The following is a 25,461-nucleotide window of genomic DNA, read 5'->3' on the forward strand; positions in this document are numbered from 1 at the left end:
AGTTGCTGTTGTCAGAGATCTACGATCGTTTTATTTTTACTGAAAATTTGACGCTGCAACGCACGATGAAAATAGTTCTCTGCTAATGTAGCATCTCTCAGGGGAGATAATGAGTCACCACTGTTCACAAACTTTAGCAGACTTTGCCAGAGTGCAATAACCAGACTGTTATCTATTCATACTCTGATTAAATAAAGAACTTTCGTACTACAGTAATACAGTCTAAAAATTCTTTATAAGAAGTATGTACATGGTGTAATGTTATCGCAAACGTTTGTGTAGTATCCTGCAATGATTAAAGGCAATAACTAAAAGACTTATTTTAATGAGAATTTTTACCCGATTTTACATAACTGTTTGTTTGGAAGATACAGTTTTGTGCCAATATGTATCTTATAATTTTGGGTCAATAATCCAATCCATCACCTCAAAGTTAGAAAATTCTGACTAAGTGATAATAATTATTATTAAGGCAAAAGATAAGTCAAAATAACTATGAAAATGGTATGTAATACTATATACTATTATTTATTTAAATGATAAAAACATCCTATGCCGAAGTAATATTTTGTACTTGTATACATTACATATAATACATACATTTAATTTTTTTATAAATAAACATAATATAAACATACAATACAATAGGAAATAGAAACGGATGGGAGTGGGAATTTTGTAGAATTGTGTGTTAAAATAAATTATTAAACAGAATCAATACAATCTGACAAAACCTATTTAACTAAAATAATCAAATTCAGACTGATATGAAATATGAACTAGTTTAAAGGCCCATTTACACTAGGAAGATAAAAAGGTAAACATACATTTTTCTCACATAAAACAAAAATAAAAACAATTTTCATTCTAGAACTATAGGATAACCATATGCTGTCTTTAATGAAAATAATATTTCCAAACATCAAATGACTGCAAGAACAATAATAGTGACGATACAACAATTTCATTGTTCTTATTTATCATGACGTCATTTGATTAGATTTTTAAAATATTATTTTCATCAAAGAAAGCATAAATGGTTATCCTATAGTTCTAGAATAAAAAATTGTTAAAAAGTTTTATGTGAGAAAAATGTATGTTTATCGCCTTAAGAATTTGTTGTCTTTCACATGTTTGTCATAATTATACAACTTCAAAAAATTCATTTTAAATACATAAATGTGGTTTTTTAAATTTGTGATATTTGTCAGTGAAGATTAATAGATAAATTTAAAAGCGTATCAATAGTGTTACAAAATCCATCTATTTTAAAATACCACAATTATACTTATATAACAACAAAACTTCTTCATATTTTCCATCTTTTTTTATAAAGTAAACTATGAAATATATACAATTTTATTTACATTCTGGCAACCAACAATTTGATCAATACAAGTTGGTACGCTTTAGCATAAATATTTGTTTTTTTTTATCTACAAAAATAAGTTCAATTTCACCCAACACCATAGCCTTAAACATCGTCTATTAATTTATAGATGTATATTTATTTATTTTATTTTCCATTTACGTAATTGAAAATACACAATTTAAAATAATCAGGTGATGGATACTTTCTATTAAAATAAAATATTGTTGCCTAAGATTATTATTGAAATGTTTTTCTTTTCCAATACAACCAATCAATTAATTTTCTTTCTATAAATGTCATTTATAATTTCATAATTATTTAAAGATATAGTAGAGTATTAAATATTTAATGATCAATATTCTTTGGTCCCCATGACAAGTTAAATTAAGTGTAAATAAATAAATGAGTATACAATAGTACACTAAAGATACTTAAAAAAAGTATAGATATATATATATATATATAATTTTGATCCTGGAATACCATAGGAGATTGTGATAATACAGTCAACTCTCCCGATACTGGACTCTCTGACACCAGAATCTCTCCCAAACCTTTTCTTGAGGTCTAACCAGTCAAAAATTCTTATTTATACCATTCAGACTTTCCAGAAAAAAAGCCAAGCCAAGTCCAAGGATTCCGATATTGGGAGTGTTGACTATATTACTAATTTTAGTTTAATAATCCATATTATAGCCATATATTCACAATGCTGCATTAAAACACTACGAGTAATGGACATTGTGTATTTTCACAAGTCAGTAATGGACATTGTGTATTCTTACAAGTCAGAATTGGATAGCTTTTTGCTGATGTCAGAAATGTTGGTAATTACAGAAGCTATCAGCACAACACTGATTAGTACGTAACCATGTGCACGCACTTGTTACGTTACATTAATTTGTAGTCATTGGTGCAGTATAATGGAATTTAAAGGGCCTCCAACAATGTATACAATGTACTGCAGTAGCTGCAGTAGTTGACTTTCTTTATATATCCTTAAGTATATCATCTGGTGTGTAGTATTGTCCTTCTTTCAAATAGTCTTTTAAACGCCTTGGTAGCGGCAATAAATCAATGTGATCAAGTCTTGCATGTTTACGTATCACAAACCGACACATGTGCTGCAAAGAACGTGCTTTCTGGAACCGAGAGATCTGGTAAAGAAGCTGCACTGGAGCTGGTGGGAATCCTGGAAGGCGTGGACGCAGGAAATAGAGGTACCGCCCGTTCCGAGAATGTTGCATGGCTTCTTCGATGAATTCCACGATGGAAGCACTACCATGAGAAGTTGGCTGGGACCAGAAACTAAATTTACCTGCAAATTAAATGTAATAAGTAAAGTATTTTGTAAATACATCAGTATGATTACTAAGCCAAGAATGCATTTGTTTGGAACAGCTCAACAAGAAGATGGCAGGCAAGACCCCTGATATCAATTTCCTAAAAAATAAGTGTATAATAGGTCTTTTGTAAATTTAGTGACTGCGTATTTTAGAGTCAGGATTTTTAACACCAACCTTCGACCTTTAGTTTCACTGATTATAAAATGCTGTTATTATTTATTTTTTTTACAGTAACCTGTTTGATCAGAAAAAAACACAAGGTTGTTTAAATCATTTCAGAACAGAAACTATTTAACAACAGAAAACAAAAGCAATTTGATTTGAGAGTTGTTTTGATTTATTAGTTTTGCCAAAATTACCAACCTTTTCCTGTTTATATTGTGCAGTAGAAAATTAGGAAAAAGCTTATCATAAACAATAGAGCATATAACAAAGAAGCATTTCAAACAATGAAATTTGAAGTTAAATTTACAATGCATTATTGCATGAAAGAGTAATTGAATCATGAATGTAAATATAGACTAACCATTATGGTGTTCTATTCTGGTGTGGTGCGTTGTACTCTGCGCACGGAAGCTAAGGCTGAGTATGTGTCGATCATCGGAGCTGTCTCTTACGAGGAACGAGCCATCTGGTGTGTTTTCAAGACGTGATTCAGCATCGTCCCAACTCATCGGCCCCCAATACCATCCACGCTGCAAGAAAAGTGATGGGCTTGTATAATTATGATACAATTATAACAGTCTTCACTGTAATTGGGGAGGAGTAACTGTACTGACATGTACTGTTGCCTCTCCCATTCATTGTCACTTTTTCTGTTTTTTGTTCTTATTGTTTGTACTGTATGCCTTGTGAAACTTAATAAATAATGCACGGAGAGAAGGGGTAAGGGGGAGGGGTTCAACAACAACAACAAAGGTTTTGTACAGTACACATTCGCCAACATGTTTTTTTGTGTTGGAAGATACCTGTACGTTTTCATAAACACTCCAATAAATAATATAAAATAATATTAGCTAATGTAAACTATATTATCTGTATGTATCCTTTACTATTTAATTCCTAAGATGGCCCCCGCTTATACTACCAAACAATGCCTGCTCATTTCCTTTGAAACATAATCACTGAATCACCAGTCATTGTTGAGCTCACTAAAGTTTACCAAAAAGCAAAGCACACAAAGAAAAAATATGGCAATTGTTTTCTGGATTAATTCTGACAGACGTTTCAGAGATACAAAACAACATTTCAAAACTGACAACATTTGTCAGTACAACTATGTTAATCTTTCTACAAAAATGTCAAATAAAGTTAGACAAGTTTGATTATATGATTCTTAACAGGTTAAAAACATCACCTGTTTAAAATTCTTTGGCAAGGAAATTTAGACATATATACATACAGGTGGTTGAAATTATGGATATATGTGAATCACTCACATTTTGGAGAAGGGTAGTATATTTATACAGCTAGGCTACATACGTTTTGTATTCTGCTTATCCTTAAGGTACCAATAAGGTACAGATTTAAAGTTGCTGTTTTTTTTAAGCCTGTTCTTAAAATAACTTGTCAATTGTATGTTTTTAATATCTAGATCAAGAGTCCCTATTGGATGTAATATAGGTCACAATACTAAGTCATTTTAGGCTAAGAAAATAGATATTAAATGTAACCAAAATAACATTTATCCCTGGGTAAGAATATTATATGATATTTCAGAATTCACAACAGCTAAAATAATAATATAACATATCATTTTAAGTGGAATTGTTGGTATGGTTGCTTAAACGTCACATTGTGGCCCTGATTAGATGTTGAAGTGTATCATCTGTTACCATTTTTTTATTACCATCCTTTTATAATCACTGTGTCAAACTGTCCCACTTCACATGAATCTCTGTACTCTATCGCCACATATAGTTTTATCGGTCAAGTATCATAGGTAAATTCTGTAATAGTGTCACATACTGTCACATGTGACAACTGCATTATGTTAGGTTACCAACTAAAATGACAGACATTCCTCTTATCTCCGATTCCAATCTAAATTCTAAGTCCTCCTGCTTCCTCCACTCTACCCTTCCCATTCATTCTCTCCCTCTCGCCTATAACGTATATTTTAAACCCATTTTCTGCTGAATTGCACAGAATTGTAAATAATTCTAATTAGGTTATATGCATGATATGCATATAACCTCTTGATTCTGTCAAAATCTTTATTTATTTATTTATTTATTTATTTATTTATTCTTTCCTTAGAACTATTTTGTCCGTGCATTATCTTGGCATCAGTTTAATCTAGCTAAGTCAAGTTTTCAGAGTATATTCCTCATGGCCAGGAATTGATGTGGTTATATTTTCACGATGCGTAATCAAAAATTACGCGGTCTACGCGCGATTTTACGAAATCACGTTTGTAATCATATCTTCACAAGCATGAATCACAATTAAACAAAATTTGGTACTCATAAATTTCAGGTCATATTTCATCATATGGCAATAAAATTACGTGCGTAGCGCATATAACGCTTGCGTACGCGCGCTTAAAATGTTCAAAATTGTCAAAATTTATTTTCGATGAAATTAGAGTACGTTTCAGGCAATTTTAAGCGTTTAAAAAAATGCCATGAGTGCGCAGATTTTTGCACGCGAATGCGCACTCTTTGTGCCCGATTTCTGTTTTACAATCTTTCTTTAATAATATCATCATATTTGATTCAGGTTTCAACTCGAAATTGCGTTATACGAGCACGTCAAAAGTGACTGGCTACGCACGTAAGTTAACAAAATGGTGAAAATATGCTAAATTTTAAAATTAATATATATCGTCAGAATGCAGGGGAACACCTATTTTTTATTTCATTTTCTTGAATTGTATGTATCATATGTATGATTTATTATCAAATAAAGAGAACAAAAGTTGATTAAGTCATCATTAATTGCATATTAAATTAAAAAAAAATAATTTCGACAATCAAACAAATTATGACATTTTCTTAGGCCAAAATAACAAACTTAACATTAACTTTCTTCCTTCAAAAATTCATATATTAAAGTTAAAAGTATGTAGTTTGACAGTGCATCATTTGTATACATTTTAAAGATGTCATCATAGTAAAAAATTATAATTCATTTCGGTATGTAATAATCTATTTGCATCAAAGTGGTTACTGCATAGTAAATACACAGAGGAATTTTTCTACAACTTTTAGTCAGTTGTGTACGGCTCGGTGGTCTGTGCTCGTGTCTATGGCATTCAAGGTCCCGAGATCGAGTCTCACCTTGGGAAACGAAATAAGATTTTTTTTTTATTTCCCGTATTGTTTGTTCAAATTTATTTCTTAGTGTATAGATTATACACATGATTTATAATGAAATCTAGATAAAAATTAACTTATGTCTTTTTTATTATGTAACAACAAATGTGGTTTATGACATTATACGCATATGGATCTTTGATCGGATTGTGATACCGGCTATGTTGTTCGCGTTAGCAAGGTCCTATCATATATTACAAATAATTAAAGATTCTGAGAAAATCAATCAATCAATCAATATATCTTTTAAAAATCAATTATCTTTATTTAAATCAATGCATATAACCTATAATTCGTCATAGTGACGAATTAAATCTAGTTTTTAATTTGTTTTTATATTGTTTTGTTTGTATGCGGATATTTGCCCTTGAAAGTATCAGCAGCGAATAACATTGGCCCTGTTTCTGCTGCCAAGAAAATACCGTATTTTATACGGTATTTTTTGAATACCGTATTTATACCATATTTTTTTGGCAGCAGAAACTGCGCTCATAAAAAAAATACCGTATCTTGTATATCGTATTTTATCCACAAATTTTGTGGGGAAAATTTACAAATTTATACCATATTTTTTGTACCCTTTTCTGCTGCCAATAAAAAATACCGTATTTTTTTTACCTGCGACATGAGGTCAACATCGTGTTTTTATTTTCTGTCGCTGTCAGCTGTTTTACACACGTGTATAGATATATTCGGCGAAAATGTGGAGCGAAGACGTCAAAGTATTTACTATATAAATCTGTGTGGGAAAGGGAAGCTAAAATGTCCGGCCAACTAAAAAGTAATAAAAGGGACAACAACATTTATAAAGACATTTCTAAAAAAATAAAGCAGGAGTACGGAATAGACTTGTCTCCAAAGCAAGTGAACTCAAAGCTGAAGAGCCTGCAAAAGCAGTACAATAACTCGGGGAGGGAACGAATTACTTGTCCCCATTCTGTGCTCTAACATCTCTATCACTAGGGCTAGGCTGTTGAAAGTGAGACGTAAAACTTCCTTTATTGCGACTTTTAATTATCGACCAAATAAATTAATGGCAATTTGGGTAAAAAGAATGAAATTTAACACGACCACCCAAGAAGTATTGTTAGCAGAAACGGGGTACTAAAAAATACGGTATAAAAAATACCGTATTTTTATACCGTATTTTGAGCAGTTGCAGCAGAAACAGGCCCATTGAAATTATTCTGCAATGTTTACAAACAACATAATTTTAATATTGTTATTTGATTAAATTGCATATTTACTAATAACTATCAGTCAGTATCAATCAACACAGTAAGTGCAGATCATGTGCTAATGTTGTATTACTTTGGATGTGTACATCATGTAATATGAAGAAGTATAGTAGAAGTAGAAGTATAGTTGTTTCGATATTGCATTGGTGTGGTGTTTTGCTTGAAACAATCACGTTCTCTTAATTAATAATCAGAACTTACGTCACTAATTTTGCGTAAACTTGAGGTAAATTCTGCCCTCGACTTCTCAGCTTCGTCATTAACGATAGCATCCCTTTCTGGCAGCTCTGGTGGTACATCATTATCATCATCTAAAAATGTCAAAAATGAGTAAAATGTTATTGAATTGTATATAGAAAAACAGATGTTGTCAAAGCCTTGGTTGTCCAATTTATATCTGAAAACATGTGAACTATTGATTGACTTGATTGAAATATATATTTATACTGGGTAACCTCTTCAGTCAAAGACTCTCCCAGAGGGCCCAGTTGGTGATCAGTGGCTGTGATGTACTAATACACCGGGGTAACCCCCTACTTGTCTCGAAAGATGTACTAGGTTCTTTAAAGTGCACACGAGCAAGTTGTGTACACTGGACCTACGGTTTATAGTCCTTATCCGAGAAGACTCGTTCTACCACCAGAACCATGGAGTGAGTGAGCCTCGAACCCATGCCGATGTTATGGCTACTATGACCCTGGAAGAGTCCTGCTTTGACTGCTACAGGGGTTTGGTTCGGTTTCTAAATGCTAGTGCATTATTAAAATACTGTAAAGGCATCAAACACCTACAGAAAAAAAATTCCATGATTGATATTAATTTTCTTATTTCATTTTGATTAAAGTTATTTTTTACATGTCTGTATTTTTCTAATTTTCAAGTGTATATATTGCAGAAAACAGGATATTGTTGGTAAACAGACCGATTGATATATAATAACAATTTTATTTCCGCAATTAACTGATATTTTCTTCAATAAAAATTCAATTCAATTTTGTTAGGTATCGATACAATTATTAGGACAAATATCTGCATAAACAGGCCATACATTATCTAAATACAATATAGGTTGATACGCTATGTTGTGGATAAGTACTATAAAGCCATTGCATATTTGACATTTTATGTTTAGCAAAGATAGGCATACTTGAACATATCAAAAGCATGCTGGCATTATAACTAGTGACAGATAATACAAAGGTCTGATGTTATGTTACTGCCTATTTTACTATCATCAAGAAAAGATAGTGGAGGAGGTCCCTGGAAATTATTAAATACCTATACAGATACAGTATGTAAAGGTCAAGAAAAACTCTAATAGTATTTTCTGCTATAAAAGATTATTATAAACCCTTTTAGATTACCAAGTTGTAAAATGTATAATATTTCATTATCAAAGATTTGATTTTTCTTTCAAGATTTGTTTATAAAATAGCTGTTCAACAACCTACACCAAAAATGGCTAAATATAGCCAAACTACTTCCTAAATTTAACTTAACCTAACCCTCAAAATAATCTCTCTCACTATAAAGTCAAACAAAGTTGCTCATGGGATTCGAAACCCATACATTGACATGCAGTGTCCATAGCCTAATCCATTTGACTATACAGACAGCTTGAAAGAAAGCGTTTGCATAATAGCGAATTGGTCAATTCTTAACACCTTGGATATGACTACCGTAAATGTTTTTTTTATGTCGTTTCATGAGGGAACCCAATTTATGTACGAAAAGAAATATTGCTACCACCAGGGTACACACTTTAAAATTCAACTGTATAAAATGTTCAAATAGAATGACTTGCAAAACAATTCACAATGGATTTGACCAAAAATAAACTGCATTGCATTACAATGAATAGAATGTTTTAATATATTTATAGAAAAAAGTGTAAACAATTGTTTCACAGAAACCTATAAGGATTTCCTATCCACGTAACAATCAACGTCATTCAAAAGAAGCAATATATTGTTTTCCTCTTATGTAGCGAATGAGAGCCAGGTGAATAGGAATTAATTTGTAACCATTTATATCTTTGTATGTATTTATTTGAATAATTGCCCTGGGATGTTTATGTTTCAATAAGATTTTTAGGAGTATGGGCATTTATTTTTTTGCGTGTAATGGTAACATGTATTTTAATAGCAAATCAATTTCAAAATATAACACATTAATATCAAAAAGTGATAAAATACAGTAAAAATTATAAAAAAAATGCTTGGTAAATTGTAGATCATGAATAGAAATGTGATATAACAGTATCATGGGTATGTATGCAAGTGGTAAGGCGTTATTCAAAGAAAAAAATAAAAGCCTTGGGCAGTTATTTTAGGGGGTGTTTGTCCAAAGCAATTTATTCAAAATAAATATGGTACACAATATAATTTGTCTATTTTTAGTCTTTGGTTAAACTATGGACATCAGTGAAATAGTTTTAAGTTAAAAGGCCCATTTTAACCAAAAACTCCCAGGGTAAAATTAGTGTGAGCAAATACTAGTAAATAATTAAATATTTAAAAAATTGATAATCTATAGTCTAAATATAATATTATTGTAATCATTTTTTAATATTGATTGTATTGTAATTTTATGATCTTGTAAACTCATTTTTATATGATCATTTTTTTATTTTATGTTTATTGTTTAAAAAAAAATGATCTTGAGAATAGAATTGAGATAGTTCATTAATTGTAAACCAGTATTAATTTAAGTTACGTGTCAATGACAGTTTCGTCAAGCTGATAAACTTTGACTTTGATTAGCCTATACTAACTCCTGTTCTACTCTACTTTAATCTGTTCTACAGATTGTATGTTTATAAATAATAAATTCAAATTAAATAAACAACTAATTCAAATACAAAGACTTGAACCTATGCCTTCCTTTTCTGCAATATAGAAACACCTTTTTGGTTTTTACTCTCGTTAACCATTTTGTGGCCGACAATCAATTAAAGTTATTGCTTTAATTAATCAAACTGTTGAAATATTACAAAGCTGAGAGTCTGGACATTTGTTATTGTAATACACTCCATTAACACAGTTGGTCTGTGTACACCAGTAGTAACTCAATAGAGCCTATGTACAGGTCATTTAATATCATTGTTATCCCGTTGATAAAACACTCAACTTCACAGCATGTAAAACCAATGAAAATCAATATAGCTAGTGGTTGTTAACAAGAACAATACTAATGTGTAAATCACAAAGGCTTTCCAAATAGCTCAGTTTAATTTTTGATCAATATCTGTACCTTTTGTAAAATTATTTATATTTTTAAGGTTTGCAGCAGACTAACTGTAGTGAAGTGGGTGGCTACCAGTATTGGGAAATGAGAAAAGTTGGTACAAACAATAACATGAGAAAAGTTGGTACAGCAACATGAGAAAAGTTGGTACAATAACATGAGAAAAGTTGGTACAGTAACATGAGAAAAGTTGGTACAATAACATGAAAAAAGTTGATACAGTAACATGAAAAATAAAGGTCTTCCATCAACAAAATAACTTAATAGCTATGTAAATTTTAAACTTTTAAATCGATAGCACTGTCTTGGTTTGCTGGTAGTAACTTTTAAAAAAAGTCAAGCAGAGGTACTTTAGTCTTCATCTACAAATTCATTATGTTGACTGTAGAATTAATTCAATACCAACAATTCACTTGCTTGCTAGTTACAGTAGGCTTCTCGTTTTACAAATAACAATGTTTTGCTAGTGGATAAAAAATGTACTGTAGCATTATTATCTTTATCATCATCATCATCATTTATGTATTCAAAATTAACATGTACCGGTACTAAAAAGGCAAACCCTCATTGCGCAATAAAAAAAAAAATGAAAATCATCAAAAATCATCAAAAATGCCAATATTTACAGTATCTCACATGATCTACAGTAATTGCATGCATATTTGGAAAATCCATTAAAACTGACAAAACAATTTGTTCTGGAATTGCTAAAAAAAAAGGAAGGAAGTGGGAATATAATATAGATTGGATCTAGTTATTTGAAAATTTGTTTAATTTAGTAAAATATAAAAACAGTAAAGGGTTAAAAAAAATATTAAAATAGTTTTTCAATGTATGTGTAGCAACCACCTATAGTACAGTATGTCACAACAGAGACTGATTAAAAATCACCTTTTTTTAAACAGATTTTTTAATAGGAAACTCCTTCAATGAGATGAGTCAACGAAGTTACGTTATCTGTGAAATGCAGTAATTCATTTTAACACACTCATAATCATACAACCTCAAGCTATGGTGCAGTGTGTAATGCTTTAAAAAGAAAGTCCTATCTTACACTGTTACCACAAATGGAGTTTTTGTGACGTTGAAAAAATAGTTAATAATACTGAAAGTGTCCTCTACAGTACTTTACAGTTGTTAATAGCAATCAGTCCAGAGCCATAAAAAGTTACGACATTGGGTTAAAGTCATGTGATACACACCGGAGCAAATTGTGTCAAAATTGTCTCGGTTTCTTATATCTTAACAAATTTAATTGCACATTTGAAAGTGAATTATCGATGTGCCAACTACATCGTATTAATAACAATTATGTAATTAAAGTGTGCTGACTAAACAAAATAATAAAGTATTGTGGATATATTTATTATATTAAACATTAATGGCAAATCATCACAAATGAAATGAAATTTGATAATGTTGGTAGGGCAGTTTGTGTCAAAGGTGGTTCTAATCAATCTAATGTCGTAACTCCTTATACTATATGGCTTTGAATCAGTCAACACCAATTCCCCCTCCCCAAGGCAACTTTAGGAGTCTCCCGGTCCGGTAACTGTTACTGTACCAACCCAGAAGTAGTGACCAAAAAACAACTACAAACGATAGGCTTACCAAACGTTGTACAGTAGTTAATTGGTTGAGACGTCCTTAAACTATAGCTTCGGGAAAGCTGTTTAATTGGCAGTGTAAATAATGCAATTATCATATTATTAATAATTAAATTACATGCTAAGTGAAAATCAGTTCATTTGGTAACCTGCTTTCTCATCGCATTAATACATTAATCAAACAAGTAGATGGACTTGATATACTTTATACTTTGGGTACAGCAAAGTCACTTTACAGTTATAAAAATTTATTCACCTACAGGGAATATTTTTGCCAGTGTAGCATAGCAAAAAGCTATACAAAACAACCTTATTGCTACACATTTCTAAAATTGTGTAGCAAAAAAGACAATACAAAACTATGTTTCTCGACTAAAAAATCAGTTTGATTAGCAATAATTGCTAAACAAAATTTTAAAATGAAATTTTTCCCTGACCTATTTATTAGTTTAAAAAGCAGAGGTCTGAAATTTTACTACTGTAACTAACAAGATAAAAGATAAAATACAGTATACTTTGTTGTCACATAACTGATTGTACATGAACAACAAAACTAAAATGCTTAGAAACAGATAGGTGTGGTGGCGTGTTTGTGTAAGTTTTAATAGAATTTTGTTGGTTGAACAAGAACAAGTAAAAGATACTTTCCCTGTCCATTAATAAAAGTAATTAAAACAATTTTAAAACTTACAACAATTTATTGAGTCAGCCCAGCAAGGGGTTGAAAACATTCCGAGTTTGTAAACAACCATGTCCTTTAATAATAAACCTCTAGGCACCTATGTAATTACTAAATATCCTGTAAGCAGGGTGTTACTTTAAGAACAGTTGCTGTCATCAGCCAGTAATACTGTACATTCCGCAAAGAACTTGATTTTCAATTTCTGATTCTTTCCCCAAAGTCACTCTGCTCGAAAAGAGCAGAAAATTAAATCAGCAATTTAAAATAATTTACAATACATACAGTAAAAAACAGAATCATTCCAGGTAAACATCTTAAAATAAGATCCAAATTATTAATTTCACTTCACTTCATTTATTTTTGTCTCCATAATATATATACAATATTAAAAAGCGTGGACAAAGAACAAGAAAACATCACACAAAACAGGCAGAGCCAGGATTCCTAAAAATCGTACTTAACAACTACCTACAGTAGTACTAATACTAACAGTCTCCTAATTGTATATAAAACATTTAGAATATAATTTGTATAAACATAAACAAGCGTCGCTGGGGTTATATCTGTAGCGTTAGTTAGGGTATGTCAGTACTGTAGCTGTGGTTAATAACGGCAACGACGTGGGGGTAGTTACTGTAGGTGCATTAATAACGCCACTAGTTCACACGTAAAAGGAGTACAGTAGGCTACGCAAGGCGTAAGCCAGCCTTACGCAATAAGTGTGAACACCCTCAAAGTAGGCCTAAATACAATCTGACGAAATGTGTAGTTTCTTTTTAAATAAATATCAAAATTGAAGGCCAATTAATTATCCAATTTCAACAAGTTTTATCTAGAAGCCTCTGTGGTCTAATGAAATTTGCCTTGTCACCAAGAGGTCACAGGTTCTAAGCCGGTCAGAGTCATTTTATCACACAGGGACCACAGTCCCTTGTTAGCTACAGTATAACACACTACACTAAACCATTGTTAAGTAAGTTACAAGATACCAGTTAAACACTAAATGTAGTTATTACTGTATTTTACGTTTGTTTAAATCTATCTTATTTATAGGTACAGTTAATATAGTGTACTGTATAGCCTACAGCTTTGGGAACTACTGTCTTGCGGGGCACACTGTATTAAACTACTGTGTAGTAGCCTTAGATTAGGAAGGGTACAGTTAGTTAATTTAAAGGAATTAGTTTATATAATTCCTCAATATTTACACTAATCTTCTTTATATTTTAAATCCATTACAGTGCATCAGCAAATATAGATTTCTTGTCAAAAAGCCAAGGTTTTTACTTATGGTATAGTACTGTATACCAGGAAAAATGAATGCCAATCATACAGGAAGGGTTCTGTACACACTGTAATATTGAAATTTAAAACAAGGAAGTTACATGATAATGGTATTATTATATATAATTGAAAATTGAAACATTCAACAGAAAGTGTTAATGTCTTTACAGTTGAAGTTTGTATTGAAAAGGTTTATTATAACAGTGTTACTGTTACTGTAATTGCACCAGCCAATTGAAATGATTACATTAACACTTTGACTGCCAGACGTTTTTCCAGTTAGAAACTGCCACCGCCATCGTTTTTAGCTCAATTCAATGTTTTTAAAGGCTGGTTGAAACTATGTATGTAATCTGATTTAGCTTTACAATGGTACCAAGAATGATTTTCAAATCGCAATATGTAAATCGTAATAGAAAAATAAAAGTAACCCACTTTTTTATTTTTTTGTAGTTTCGCGCAAGAAAGTCGAGGTATTCGAAAATATGGCCCGGTGAGATCAACAAACAACGAAAAAGTTACTTACTGTACATGGCAACGATAGTAGGCCTATAAAAACTAGTTATCACTATCGAAAAATGTATTACATTTTATAAATCATAAATCTTACATCAATGTTTCGCCAAAATCCACATAGTAAAGACACCAGGCCTGGTTAACCAGGCCTAAAGTTGCTCCGGAACCGTTTTACGACTAGGCTAGTACTACTAGCCTAGTAAACTGATGATAATATCAATACCATTTCTAAACAAGTTTGCTGCGTGAAACTCGGTCACTTACCTTACAGTGAAACACCAAAACAAATAGGGTATACATACAATAATAAAATTAAAGACTTCATATTGAAAATGACTCCATTATTTTTTAATATTCAGACAACAAACAAACATGCCAATCCACAAAAACCTTTGTAATGCTTCGGCGGCATAGCTAGCGCGCGACCGATACACAATGCGCCAAGCCATCGCTTTACGCGCTACTGTGATGCGCGGTGTATGTTATTTCGACAGGTACCATTTGACAGTCGTTCGTAACCAGATTAGTTACTTTCAAATAGTAAAATATTGATGGTCCAGACCAAATATACAGTACGTATTTTCCGGAGTATAGGTCGACCCCAAGTATAAGTCGACCCCCAACTTTGGCCTAGAATATCGTTGATTTTGGTATGACCTGAATACTGTATAAGTCGACCCCCAAAATCGGCTAATAACACAACTTACTTTAAAGTTCAAAAAGGGCTAGAAATGTATGAAATGTGGTTGGTTGTTTATATTATTAAAGTGTAGGCCTAATCAATATCGGACGGACGAATGGCGACGACTTCGCCGCCGTCTTTACCAGCCTATAATAAATGACAGCGATGTAGCGTTACTTGCCATCAGCGATGTTTTTCGCGTCACTCGAATAAATTAAAACGAGTTTTCCGTTAGGAGGCTTATTAATTGTACAGACGAGTAGTTGTAAATCGCGTTATCTGTAAAATGTACACGCGCCCGACTAAGGAGAATTTATTTTATGAATAGACATGCGCAGTAATTGTAATTACGAACAAACAAACAAACTGTGCATGTGTATAGATGAAAATATCGCGCAATAACAAACATGCTGCATTGGGACATTCCGACGTCTGTGGTGTGTGTTACGATGTTTTCGCGAGAGTGAATAAAGAAGCATAAAGAAAACTATTTATTCTTAATTATCTTAAAAGCGTAATATTAACATCAAAATGAGTCATTGTGATATATTAATATTTTATTGACCAGTACTTGTTGGAGTTGTATTATTTTGTACAATGTAGGTATTAAATTGAAAACTTCTGTGAGTGATTGATGATAGGCCACTGTCACTGACCTTGCTGGGCCTTGACAGCTGACGGCTTTTGAACATATTTTTTCGGCCTGATTTTTTTTAAAAATCGCATGGTCGGAGTATAAGTCGACCCCCCGATTTTGCAATTAAAATTTTCCCACAAAGTCTCGACCTATACTCCGGAAAATACGGTAGTGTCCATATTTATAGTATATACCAATAATTAACCTATCTACTGGATTTCGTAAAAAAAGATCTTCGTGTTTGGCAGTCAAGCGTTGTGTTTTCAAACACAAAGTGTTAAAGTGGAAATCAAAAGTACAAAATGAAATGTTTTGGTTACATACTGTACATGCAATCTATGTTGTGTCTACAGTACAGTAACTTACTGGATAAACCAACATTAGCCACAATATGTGTTACGGTTGCAATACTATCATACTGTATATGTCAAGTCCTACGCATCTGGTTCAACCTCAAGCTCTCATGCCATGCCAAAATATCATGCTTTTTCATCAATAGATCAATCGATCGATTTTTAATCAATTCTTTTTTAATATCATCAGAATTATACTGATCGTAGGTCAAAACAACATAAAAATCCTTTTTTTGGACGTTTCAACCCAGTCAGTCAAGATGTTTTGTCCCAATTAAAAGGTAACAAAAAATGGTTGGGAGATGGGTTGGAGTCATAATTGGGAAATCTCAAGACAGTAGCAACATCAAACTTGACATGTATCTACTATACTAATCTAAATATTCTTAGGATACAGAGTATGTACATAAAGGTATACACTGAATGGTGTTGGAATGATCATAATCAGACTCAGTCAGTACAATTAAGTTTGATACTGTTCTGTTCTAAGGTCTCTCTAATAGTAATACAGTACACAAAGTACAGTACTTCAAATCAATAGTAGTCTTAGTCTACACTGCAAAACTTTATGTGACAAAAAAATGTGATGTGCCCATATATGGACAAGATGATGTCATATCACTATCATATTTGGGCATATCACTACCTTATTTGGGCACATCACACTTTTTTTCTGTTATAGTTTGATAGTGTAAACAGAGCTTTAGAACAGTACTGTATCATATTTGTACTAGAAGCATACAGTACTTTTAGTACTGGACGGCAATAAGGAAATACAACTGAAACTACAGTTTTATATTGAATGTGAACAAAGCAGTAAGAACCTGTAAAAAATGTTGTACAATGAACCTCGCTGACACAATAAACATTAATGCTTTGTTTGTTTTATAGCTAACAACAGATTGCCTCACCTCACCTTATAAAATGCTAAATATAGCGAGAAAAAGGAAATTGCAGAATTTTGCATCACCTCACCTTATAAAATGCTAAATATAACGAGAAAAAGGAAATTTCAGAATTTTGCATCACCTCACCTTATAAAATTCTAAATATAGCGAGAAAAAGGAAATTTCAGAATTTTGTTTCACCTCACCTTAATATACTCTAACGAGGAAAGGGAAATTTCAGAATTTAAATTTGATACTGTACAGCTAACTCTTAAAAATAGTCGCTTTTATGTGAAACTCTCCTTAAATGTGAGGTCCGCCAAGATGTACCGTACTATAGCTATTAAGTATTATGTGAGCTAATGTAAGCTATAAAATACTGTAGCGAAATAAAAATGCGCTTCTTTCCATGTTTGACACTACTGTAGCCTGGTTGACCTAAAAAAGGTACCATCTGAAATTGTGTGTCTACTATAATCAGTAAGATCCCAGGGTTCAACAATTAACACATCTTCTTCATTCACAAATAATTTATGTTATTTTATTTATTCACGTCAAACAAGTCTGTGCGCCAATTAGAGGCCTCAATATGGATGAACTATAAACTATATCATTTTTATAAGTCTAATTTGAAGCTTGGTAGTTAAGCTATTTAACAGTCGTAAGTACTGTAGAATAGACCCTTGGAACTACACTACAGTAGGTCAGGATTGAACCCTAGACCTTGGAATTGGAAGGCATGCATGTAAACACAAGCTACAGCTCCACTACAACGCCATACTTTGTCACTATTATCCTAATTTACCATGAAAAACAGTATTTACCCTTTGACTTCTGGTCCATTCCTAGATCCCCACAGGGAAAAAAAATAATTTTGAAAGTGCACAAAATGTATGCTTTTTATTAATAAAACAATAAAATATATAGAAAAGAACTTACCTTGATTTTCTGGTAGACTTGATAAATCTTTAGGTTGTATTGGTAGATAGCAATTTGGTCTATTTGTTTGTTCACTAATATCTGGAACTTTTTCAGTGGGAATATCGGGAAGCGGTCGTACAGATTGTCTTTTGCCATTAATTACACTGGGACGCTTAAATCTAAAAATTTGCGAAAAGCGTGTTTTGAAAGGCATGGTTGAAGATTTTAAAGAATCTTTTGAGTCCGACGTCAAACCTGGAGGCCTCGGTAAAGATTTAGTTTTTCTTGCTGTGTCCGAACCCTCTAAAAAGTGTTCCATAGTAACATGCGTATCATCATCACTATCCATATCGTCGATATCATGCAGCATATCAAAGTCAAGAAATGATAGTCTAGGTGGAACAGGGGGTGGTGGAGATGGTGGAACAGGATCAGAACAGCTCATAGCAGCTTGACAACTTCTTACACGAGTCAGTGTGGGTTTTGTTTTCCTATCAATTTTTGGTGGTTCCAACAGATGGTCTACTCTCATTTCTTCCGATTTGTCATCGTCTTTGAATGAGATTGCATTCGTATCCAATGCATCTTCATCTCTAACACTTCTTACTTCTCCACAATCTTCTAATTTACCGCTAACCATATTGTCTTTTTCAATATTATTATCTATATACTCAATTCCAGATCGCGATTTAAATTGTTTTTCAAGCGCAAGTTCGAGCCTGACATCCTCTTCTGTTAAAATCTCCGCGATGAAGGGTGTGTTGGTACACTTTTCATCAACATCCCCTCGCGACGAGCGTTTTATCAGAATAGGCAATACATTGCCAGTATTATCGTGATCTACTTCCGTGATTTTGCTCATCGATTCATTTGTTATCTCTTTTAAACTATCAGTTTCACAATCCATTTCTGGTGTAGCTAATTGGGGTGAAAGGTCATCGTGAGCTACAGTTTCTTCCATTCTGTCATCAGGATTTTGGTTCTTTTTAATTTTAATATGGGATACAAATACATTTGAAGTAGAACTACGCTGACAGCTAATAGAACCTTGTTTATAATTTGTGATTGACGTTGGCGGACAAAGCTGCTGCGGTTCATTTTCTGTTACATTTGAAAGACCTTTGACCCACGCTTTTGATGCATTTAATTCTTGGTTACTCAAAGAGTTTATGTGTGTTGAAGAGTACACATTTTCATTAACAGAACAGTTAATCTGGGGTGGTTTCCCTTTTGGTCTTGCTCCTTGTTTTTCATAATCAGCCTCATTTTCATTGTTGTCCTTTTCTCTGGGCGTATTAATTGCGCCATAATGCGAGACCACCATGTGCCTCTCTTCAAGCAAATCCCCATCCTCATTAGCTGTTGCATAAATTTCTGAGGAATCGCATGTAATCTCATTAACATTCATATATTCAGCATTTTCATTAGATGAACTTTCACCTTTCATTAAGGCTAGATTATTTGTAGATTCACCATCCAGGTCTTTCCTACATGTTCCAAATCCATTCATTATCACACCCTGGTCATCACCTAATGATGTCAACATGTCTCTTTTTGAATAATAAATGGATTTATCATTTTTTGCCCGGTTGATTGTATGTCGGATTCTTTTCAGGAAGCCAATTGTAGATTTTCTATCTGTAGTTCCAGAAATTTTAAGTGATTTCTTTGATGCAAACATCTTTCGGTTGTTTTAGCAAATTAAACCTGCCAATATAAAAACAGTATAAAACAGTATAAATTTAAAACAATAGTTTATGAAACTAAAACATGTACAGTACTGTAATTATTTCCTTTGTTTGTTGTATCATAAAGAATAACACAAACTAATACATTATTTTTATAACATACTGTAGGTATTTAACAAGGTTAACTAAAAATTATATTAAACTTATATATTGTACATACAGTACAGTAATAATAACAAGAAATGTTTGTTAATACTGTATAAACATGTGAATAGACACACTGCAGCCATGCAATACAGGAGCTCACAGAATCAGTTTCAGTCTTCGGTCCTGGAACCACCAAAATTGAATTTGTACTCATGTAGGGCAACTTTTAGTTTGCAGTTTAAAAAAAGATTACAATATTTTGCCACAATTTGGCTACCAAGAAATTGAGAGGACAACTATCCAGTACTAGTATCTGAGATTTGGGCAATTAAGAAAATCTGTCTACAGTATACTTTGTTATAAAGATCCTTGTAAAGGACATGGATAAAAAAAACCTACTAAAACATGGCTTTTAGATTTAAGAGTTAAAACTAAACAGGAAATGGCCTACTGTATTGTCACTTTACAGTACATGACAAAAGTGTTATTTCAATCCATTGTACAGTTTAAGCTTTTGAAAACTTACATACAGGAGTTTATAACAAAACATTAACAAACCATGACTAAAATAAAATATTACTGGATACAATGTTCTTGAATTATTAAACTGGTTGTTTTATTTTTATACAGTTTATAAAATAAATATCAAGAATCGACTTACAAGTTTCATTGTTTTGTAATGAAAAAAAGAAAGAAAATCTTTACATTTAAAATGGACAAATAAAAAATAGTTTGTTGTACTCTGAATGACCATTTTAACCATAACTTTACATTTGATCTAATTTAAAATTAAATTACTATTATGATGATCTGTTAAGTACTATAGGCTTTGTATGATAAAATTCAACTTTAATGCGAAATCAGGAAGTGTTAATTAGCTTTTATACTACAAATAATGCTTTTGAGCTTATAACTTTTGATGTTTTCTGCGGTGGTCTACTGCAAACAGGATAGGGATTAAATTTTAAATTTAATTTAATTTTTTTGAATCATAAATTTAATAACAAATCCCTACAACGCAATTGTTTTCCGAAAGCACAGGAAAACGTGACCATAGTTAATTCTAATAGAATGTTTTGTTATTATACAGTACAGTAAACTCTCCCAATACCAGACACCTTTGGGCTGGCCAAGTACAGTACACATGTCTGGTTTTCCGGAAAGTCTGGTATTCAGAATGTGTTCTTAATGGTAAAAATGAATTTGGGACCTTTTGGAAAAAAGTCTGGTTTTGGGAGAGCAAGAGTTGTATTTTATTTATTTAATGCATTGATTCAATGGTATTAATTGCTTATTTGATATATTTGTTTAACTTCTCAATTCTGTAATTTTATTTCATCGAGGTGTTAGTTTTGATTTGAGATGGTTTCTATTTCCTTAGTCTTTTTGTTATTACATTCAATAGCCCTGTGGAGAGCATGGGCTATTGTAGGTTCATCCAGGTAAGCTACTATAGGCACAAAATAGATAAATTCACATTTATTCAGCAATTGAGTGTGAACTATCCATGTTTCACCAAGTTTGTTAATGTTTTATTTACTAATACTAGCTATTTTTAGTAAAGATATCTGGCAACTGGCAAACTGCTGCTATTATTATTGTCAAAATGCCAGAATATGAACCCTGGGATTTGTAACATTGTAATGTCTACCACAAACTAATGCATTACCACTTACAGTATACTGTATACTGTTTGGTAGGAAGAACAGTTCATACAAAAGGTCTTACTGTAGTAATTCAGTAGTAGGCAGCTTATGAGCACTGTTTTAACAATTCGTATTGAATACAACATTTTTTTATGTCCAGAAGTTATACCTATATTACTAATATAGTTTCAATGTAATAAATTACAATTGTAGTAAAACCTAAATTTGCGAGGAAAAAAAATTCAAATTAAAGTACAGTACAGTATAAATCAATAAAAACAAATTAAAAAATGTAACCATTTTGTTTCTTTAATAAAATTAAAATTCAATTTTAATATTTTATACTTACAATTTAAATTTGACTTTATATCAATAAGAAAGCTATCAATACATTTTATCTAATATATAGCGAGAATTAGGCAGGAGATGACAGTAGTGACGTCAAGTGCCGTTTGTAAAGTCATCATAATTTCAGCATGGATGGTTTCAGGATTTTAAACAGTAAGTTCAAATTAAAAAGCAGTCAAGTGTGACTGCTTTTGTCTGGATTTTGTTGCAGTATTACACTATCTAACTGGTCCTAAGAAAGAACCAAGAATCCCGCAAACCTACAAAAAACATAAACCTAATATCAAACCAATACAAGTGATTGAAACATAGTTGGTACTCAACACACTTGGTACTTGGTTTTTTTTTAAATCATTTTTTAAAAACATAATTTGTTACTGTAAACAAAAAAATACAAACACCAGCAAACTAACATTAAGTGTTTTAAATTAAATTTTACCCATCCCTAATGGCCTAAAAATGAAAACATGACTTAGTATCTGCACTTGACATCATTTTCTTAACTTGGTAATGGCTATGCACTCACTTGCTAAACACAGGGTCTCAGAGCTAGGGGGTCCTAGAGTATCATCAGCCCCAATGCAACTATCCAGCTATGGAGGGCCCTTTGCTACTGTAGCAGTGCTTGTCGTGTTCTTCCTCTATTTACTTTAATTACTACTTTAAACATTTACATTTTTATTAAGACAGAATTGATTGACAGCTTAACTTTAGTGATGTATTAAAGTCATATAATTTACATTATATTGACGCAAATTAAAAGGTCTAGCTACTGTATCAAGTATCACAGTAGTTACCAATTAAGACACATTTGTTTAATTGATACTAACTGTACACTTTAAAGTGCACACGAGCCAGATGTGTACACTGGAACTCCAGCTTTAAGTCCTTATCCGAGACGAGAAGTGCCTTGAACCTGTGGCAATTATATAGATGGTTTGCGGCACCCTTCCTTAACCGCTTGGCCACTCGATTTAACTTATTATGGGTGTTATGTATGGTTTTTGTTTCTAGATTTCATAGTTTTTAGGCTTTCGATTAATTTCTTTTGGTTGTCCACAAGCGACATGGATACAGTATGTGCGCCTAAAAAATCTATTATTATTGATCAATTGAGCTGTATTTTTATTTAATTTTACACTGGTTATCAGTAAAGTTAATTTTTGTTTAACCACCACACGATGACCAAACTATGTATACAAGTACAGTAATTGAAAAAAATGTTATACTGATAGATACAAAATTTACCAAATATAACATACAGTAGGTGCATGTATTTAGCGAATCTGTAGTTTAAATTGAAAAGCTTTCAAAGCCAATGGTTCATAAACCTGAGTGAATAAAACATAATGCAAATTATTTGACACTGGTGTAGAACTAACTCATGTGTAAAGATGCATCAATGCTGCCCTACCCACTATCAAAGGTTCAATGCAAATATAGAACTAACAATAAAGTGCTCATATCATCAAACAATAATGCTGCCAGTTGTAAACTATTCATAATGTTATACCATATTTACATAATATTACAGTAATACGTCAACAGATTAGTAACTGTTCTGTTGTTGTGCTGTTTTGTTTTCTTAAATTACTAAATCTTAAGATAATCTTAAGATGTGTTTAGATTCAAATAGTACTGTACTGTACTGTAGCTCTATCTAGAGTTTTATTGGGTTTTACTATAAGTTCCAAATAACAATAACATAGCACAGTATCTGGACCTTTGTCGCATTGATATTATTAATAATAGAATGATAAGATAACCATTCTGATATTTAGAATGCTTTATTATTGTATTTGATATGTCTAATTGCATGTTAAATTCAACCAAATTTCATTTTACTATTGTACAATATCTTATCTAATTTCCCTCTAAATAGTGTAGTTTAATGATCACATCGGGTGCCAGTCTTTAGTTTAGACACCAAAGCTACTATATACTGTACCAATAAAACCTGGGTCCCAAAATGTATTTACAGGTAGTTACTAGATAAATCTACCTATCTATGATAGACTAATAACTGTACCATGATAGTTTTAGAATATTTATAAATTAAAAATACAATGCAATACCAGTATTTTTTTAAATTTTAAATTTATTTATTATCATGGAAAAAAATGAACAATAAAAATGTAATTCAATTTTTTAAAGAAAATTGAATCACATTAAATTTTATAAAATATGGCTTCTGTGGAGTTAATATCCTTTTACAAGAGTACTATGCGAGTAGAGCATCGGCGACATCATTATTGGTCAGTTAAAAAGCGTACACATACAAAAAGTAATCAAATACACTACAGTTTAACACAGACTCGTTTGGACCAGGTCGATGGTGTAGTCATGTTGGTAGGGATCCGAGGTTTGTGGGTTCTATTTTCAATGGATTTATTTTTCCTCATTATTAAATTGTTCTTTTTACTCACCATTGCCTACATTATTTGGGGTTAATCTATCATGGGATTTTTATGGTTGTGAGGACCAATCGCAATGCGGTTGACATGTTTTCTGTCTGAAAGTCACCTAGGCCTAGGTCTACTACTTCACAAAAGACACAAAAAATTGACAATACATTAACAAGCGGCGCTAGTTCCGTTTTGCCCCCTGCCATTTATTTTGACTCAAAATTTGTTAATTAACTTTATCAAGGAGATCTCACAAAAAGTAATAAATCCTCTCATTACCCTTTCACATTGTTTCAAGCCCAACACTTAACACCTTTCAAGCAAAAATATGACACACACATAAACACCATGAGAGGAGGCAGCCTCTACGAGTACGAGTAAATACTCTTTGCCTCCTTATTTCACTAAAGTAAGCATCACTAAGGCACTTCTTCATAAAAGTACTAAGATGAGGCCCAATTCTAAGGTGTGGTATTCACAATAAGTTACATAACACATTTGGAGTAAAAAGAAGTCGAAATAAAAACAGGTGCGAAAGGGAACTAGCGCCTAACAAGCTGACATTTAATACTATCTAACTAATACTAGTCTAGGCCTAGGCCTACAGTAATTATTAGGCTAATACTAATAGTAATACTATAGGCCTAGCCTAGCTAGGCCTATACACAACAGCCTACCCAACCCATCTCTGAAAGAAATATAGAGGACTACTACTACGCCTAGGCTGCTCCTCTAGCCTAGCCTACTTGGCCTACTGTAGGTAGCCCTATAGCCAAGCAGACACGACTGTCAGGTCAGGGTAGGTGTTATTGTCAGTAACATAAATACGGTAGGCTCGGTGGGCTGATTAATCGTCTACAAATTGTTACGTTTCGACACTATAAAACAGCTGTTAATAAAGATACTCACGTTAAAAAAAGATGTAAGATATTCCATTATCTAATAGAATCATCTATCAGGTAACAGTAAACACAACCACTTAAATTCCAACTACATTTTTAATGTACAAACCTAGGCCTAGCTAGGAGGCACCACCATTAAAAGGTCCATTAAAAAACCAAGACTTCCTGTTAATTTTTAGTGGTCGAAAATTTACCAAAAAAGAGGGCGCAATTTATATATCTCAGAGCTGCTGAGCC

At 32.3% G+C, this 25,461-nt stretch overlaps 1 protein-coding gene across 1 annotated transcript; it reads right to left on the reverse strand.

The window, feature by feature from the left end:
* Nucleotides 1-969: 969 nt before the first annotated feature.
* LOC140040615 (uncharacterized) lies at nt 970-25,326 on the reverse strand. The gene is made up of 5 exons (XM_072086679.1): nt 25,232-25,326; nt 18,107-19,795; nt 7,475-7,584; nt 3,245-3,413; nt 970-2,690 (listed from the first exon to the last, which is right to left on the reverse strand). The coding sequence occupies exons 2-5, from the start codon at nt 19,767-19,769 to the stop codon at nt 2,362-2,364; spliced, it is 2,271 nt and encodes a 756-aa protein (XP_071942780.1). The 5' UTR covers nt 19,770-19,795; nt 25,232-25,326; the 3' UTR covers nt 970-2,361.
* Between the last annotated feature and the right edge of the window lie 135 nt (nt 25,327-25,461).

This window comes from Antedon mediterranea, chromosome 2 (assembly GCF_964355755.1).
Source record: "Antedon mediterranea chromosome 2, ecAntMedi1.1, whole genome shotgun sequence".
NCBI classification, from domain to species: Eukaryota; Metazoa; Echinodermata; class Crinoidea; order Comatulida; family Antedonidae; genus Antedon; species Antedon mediterranea.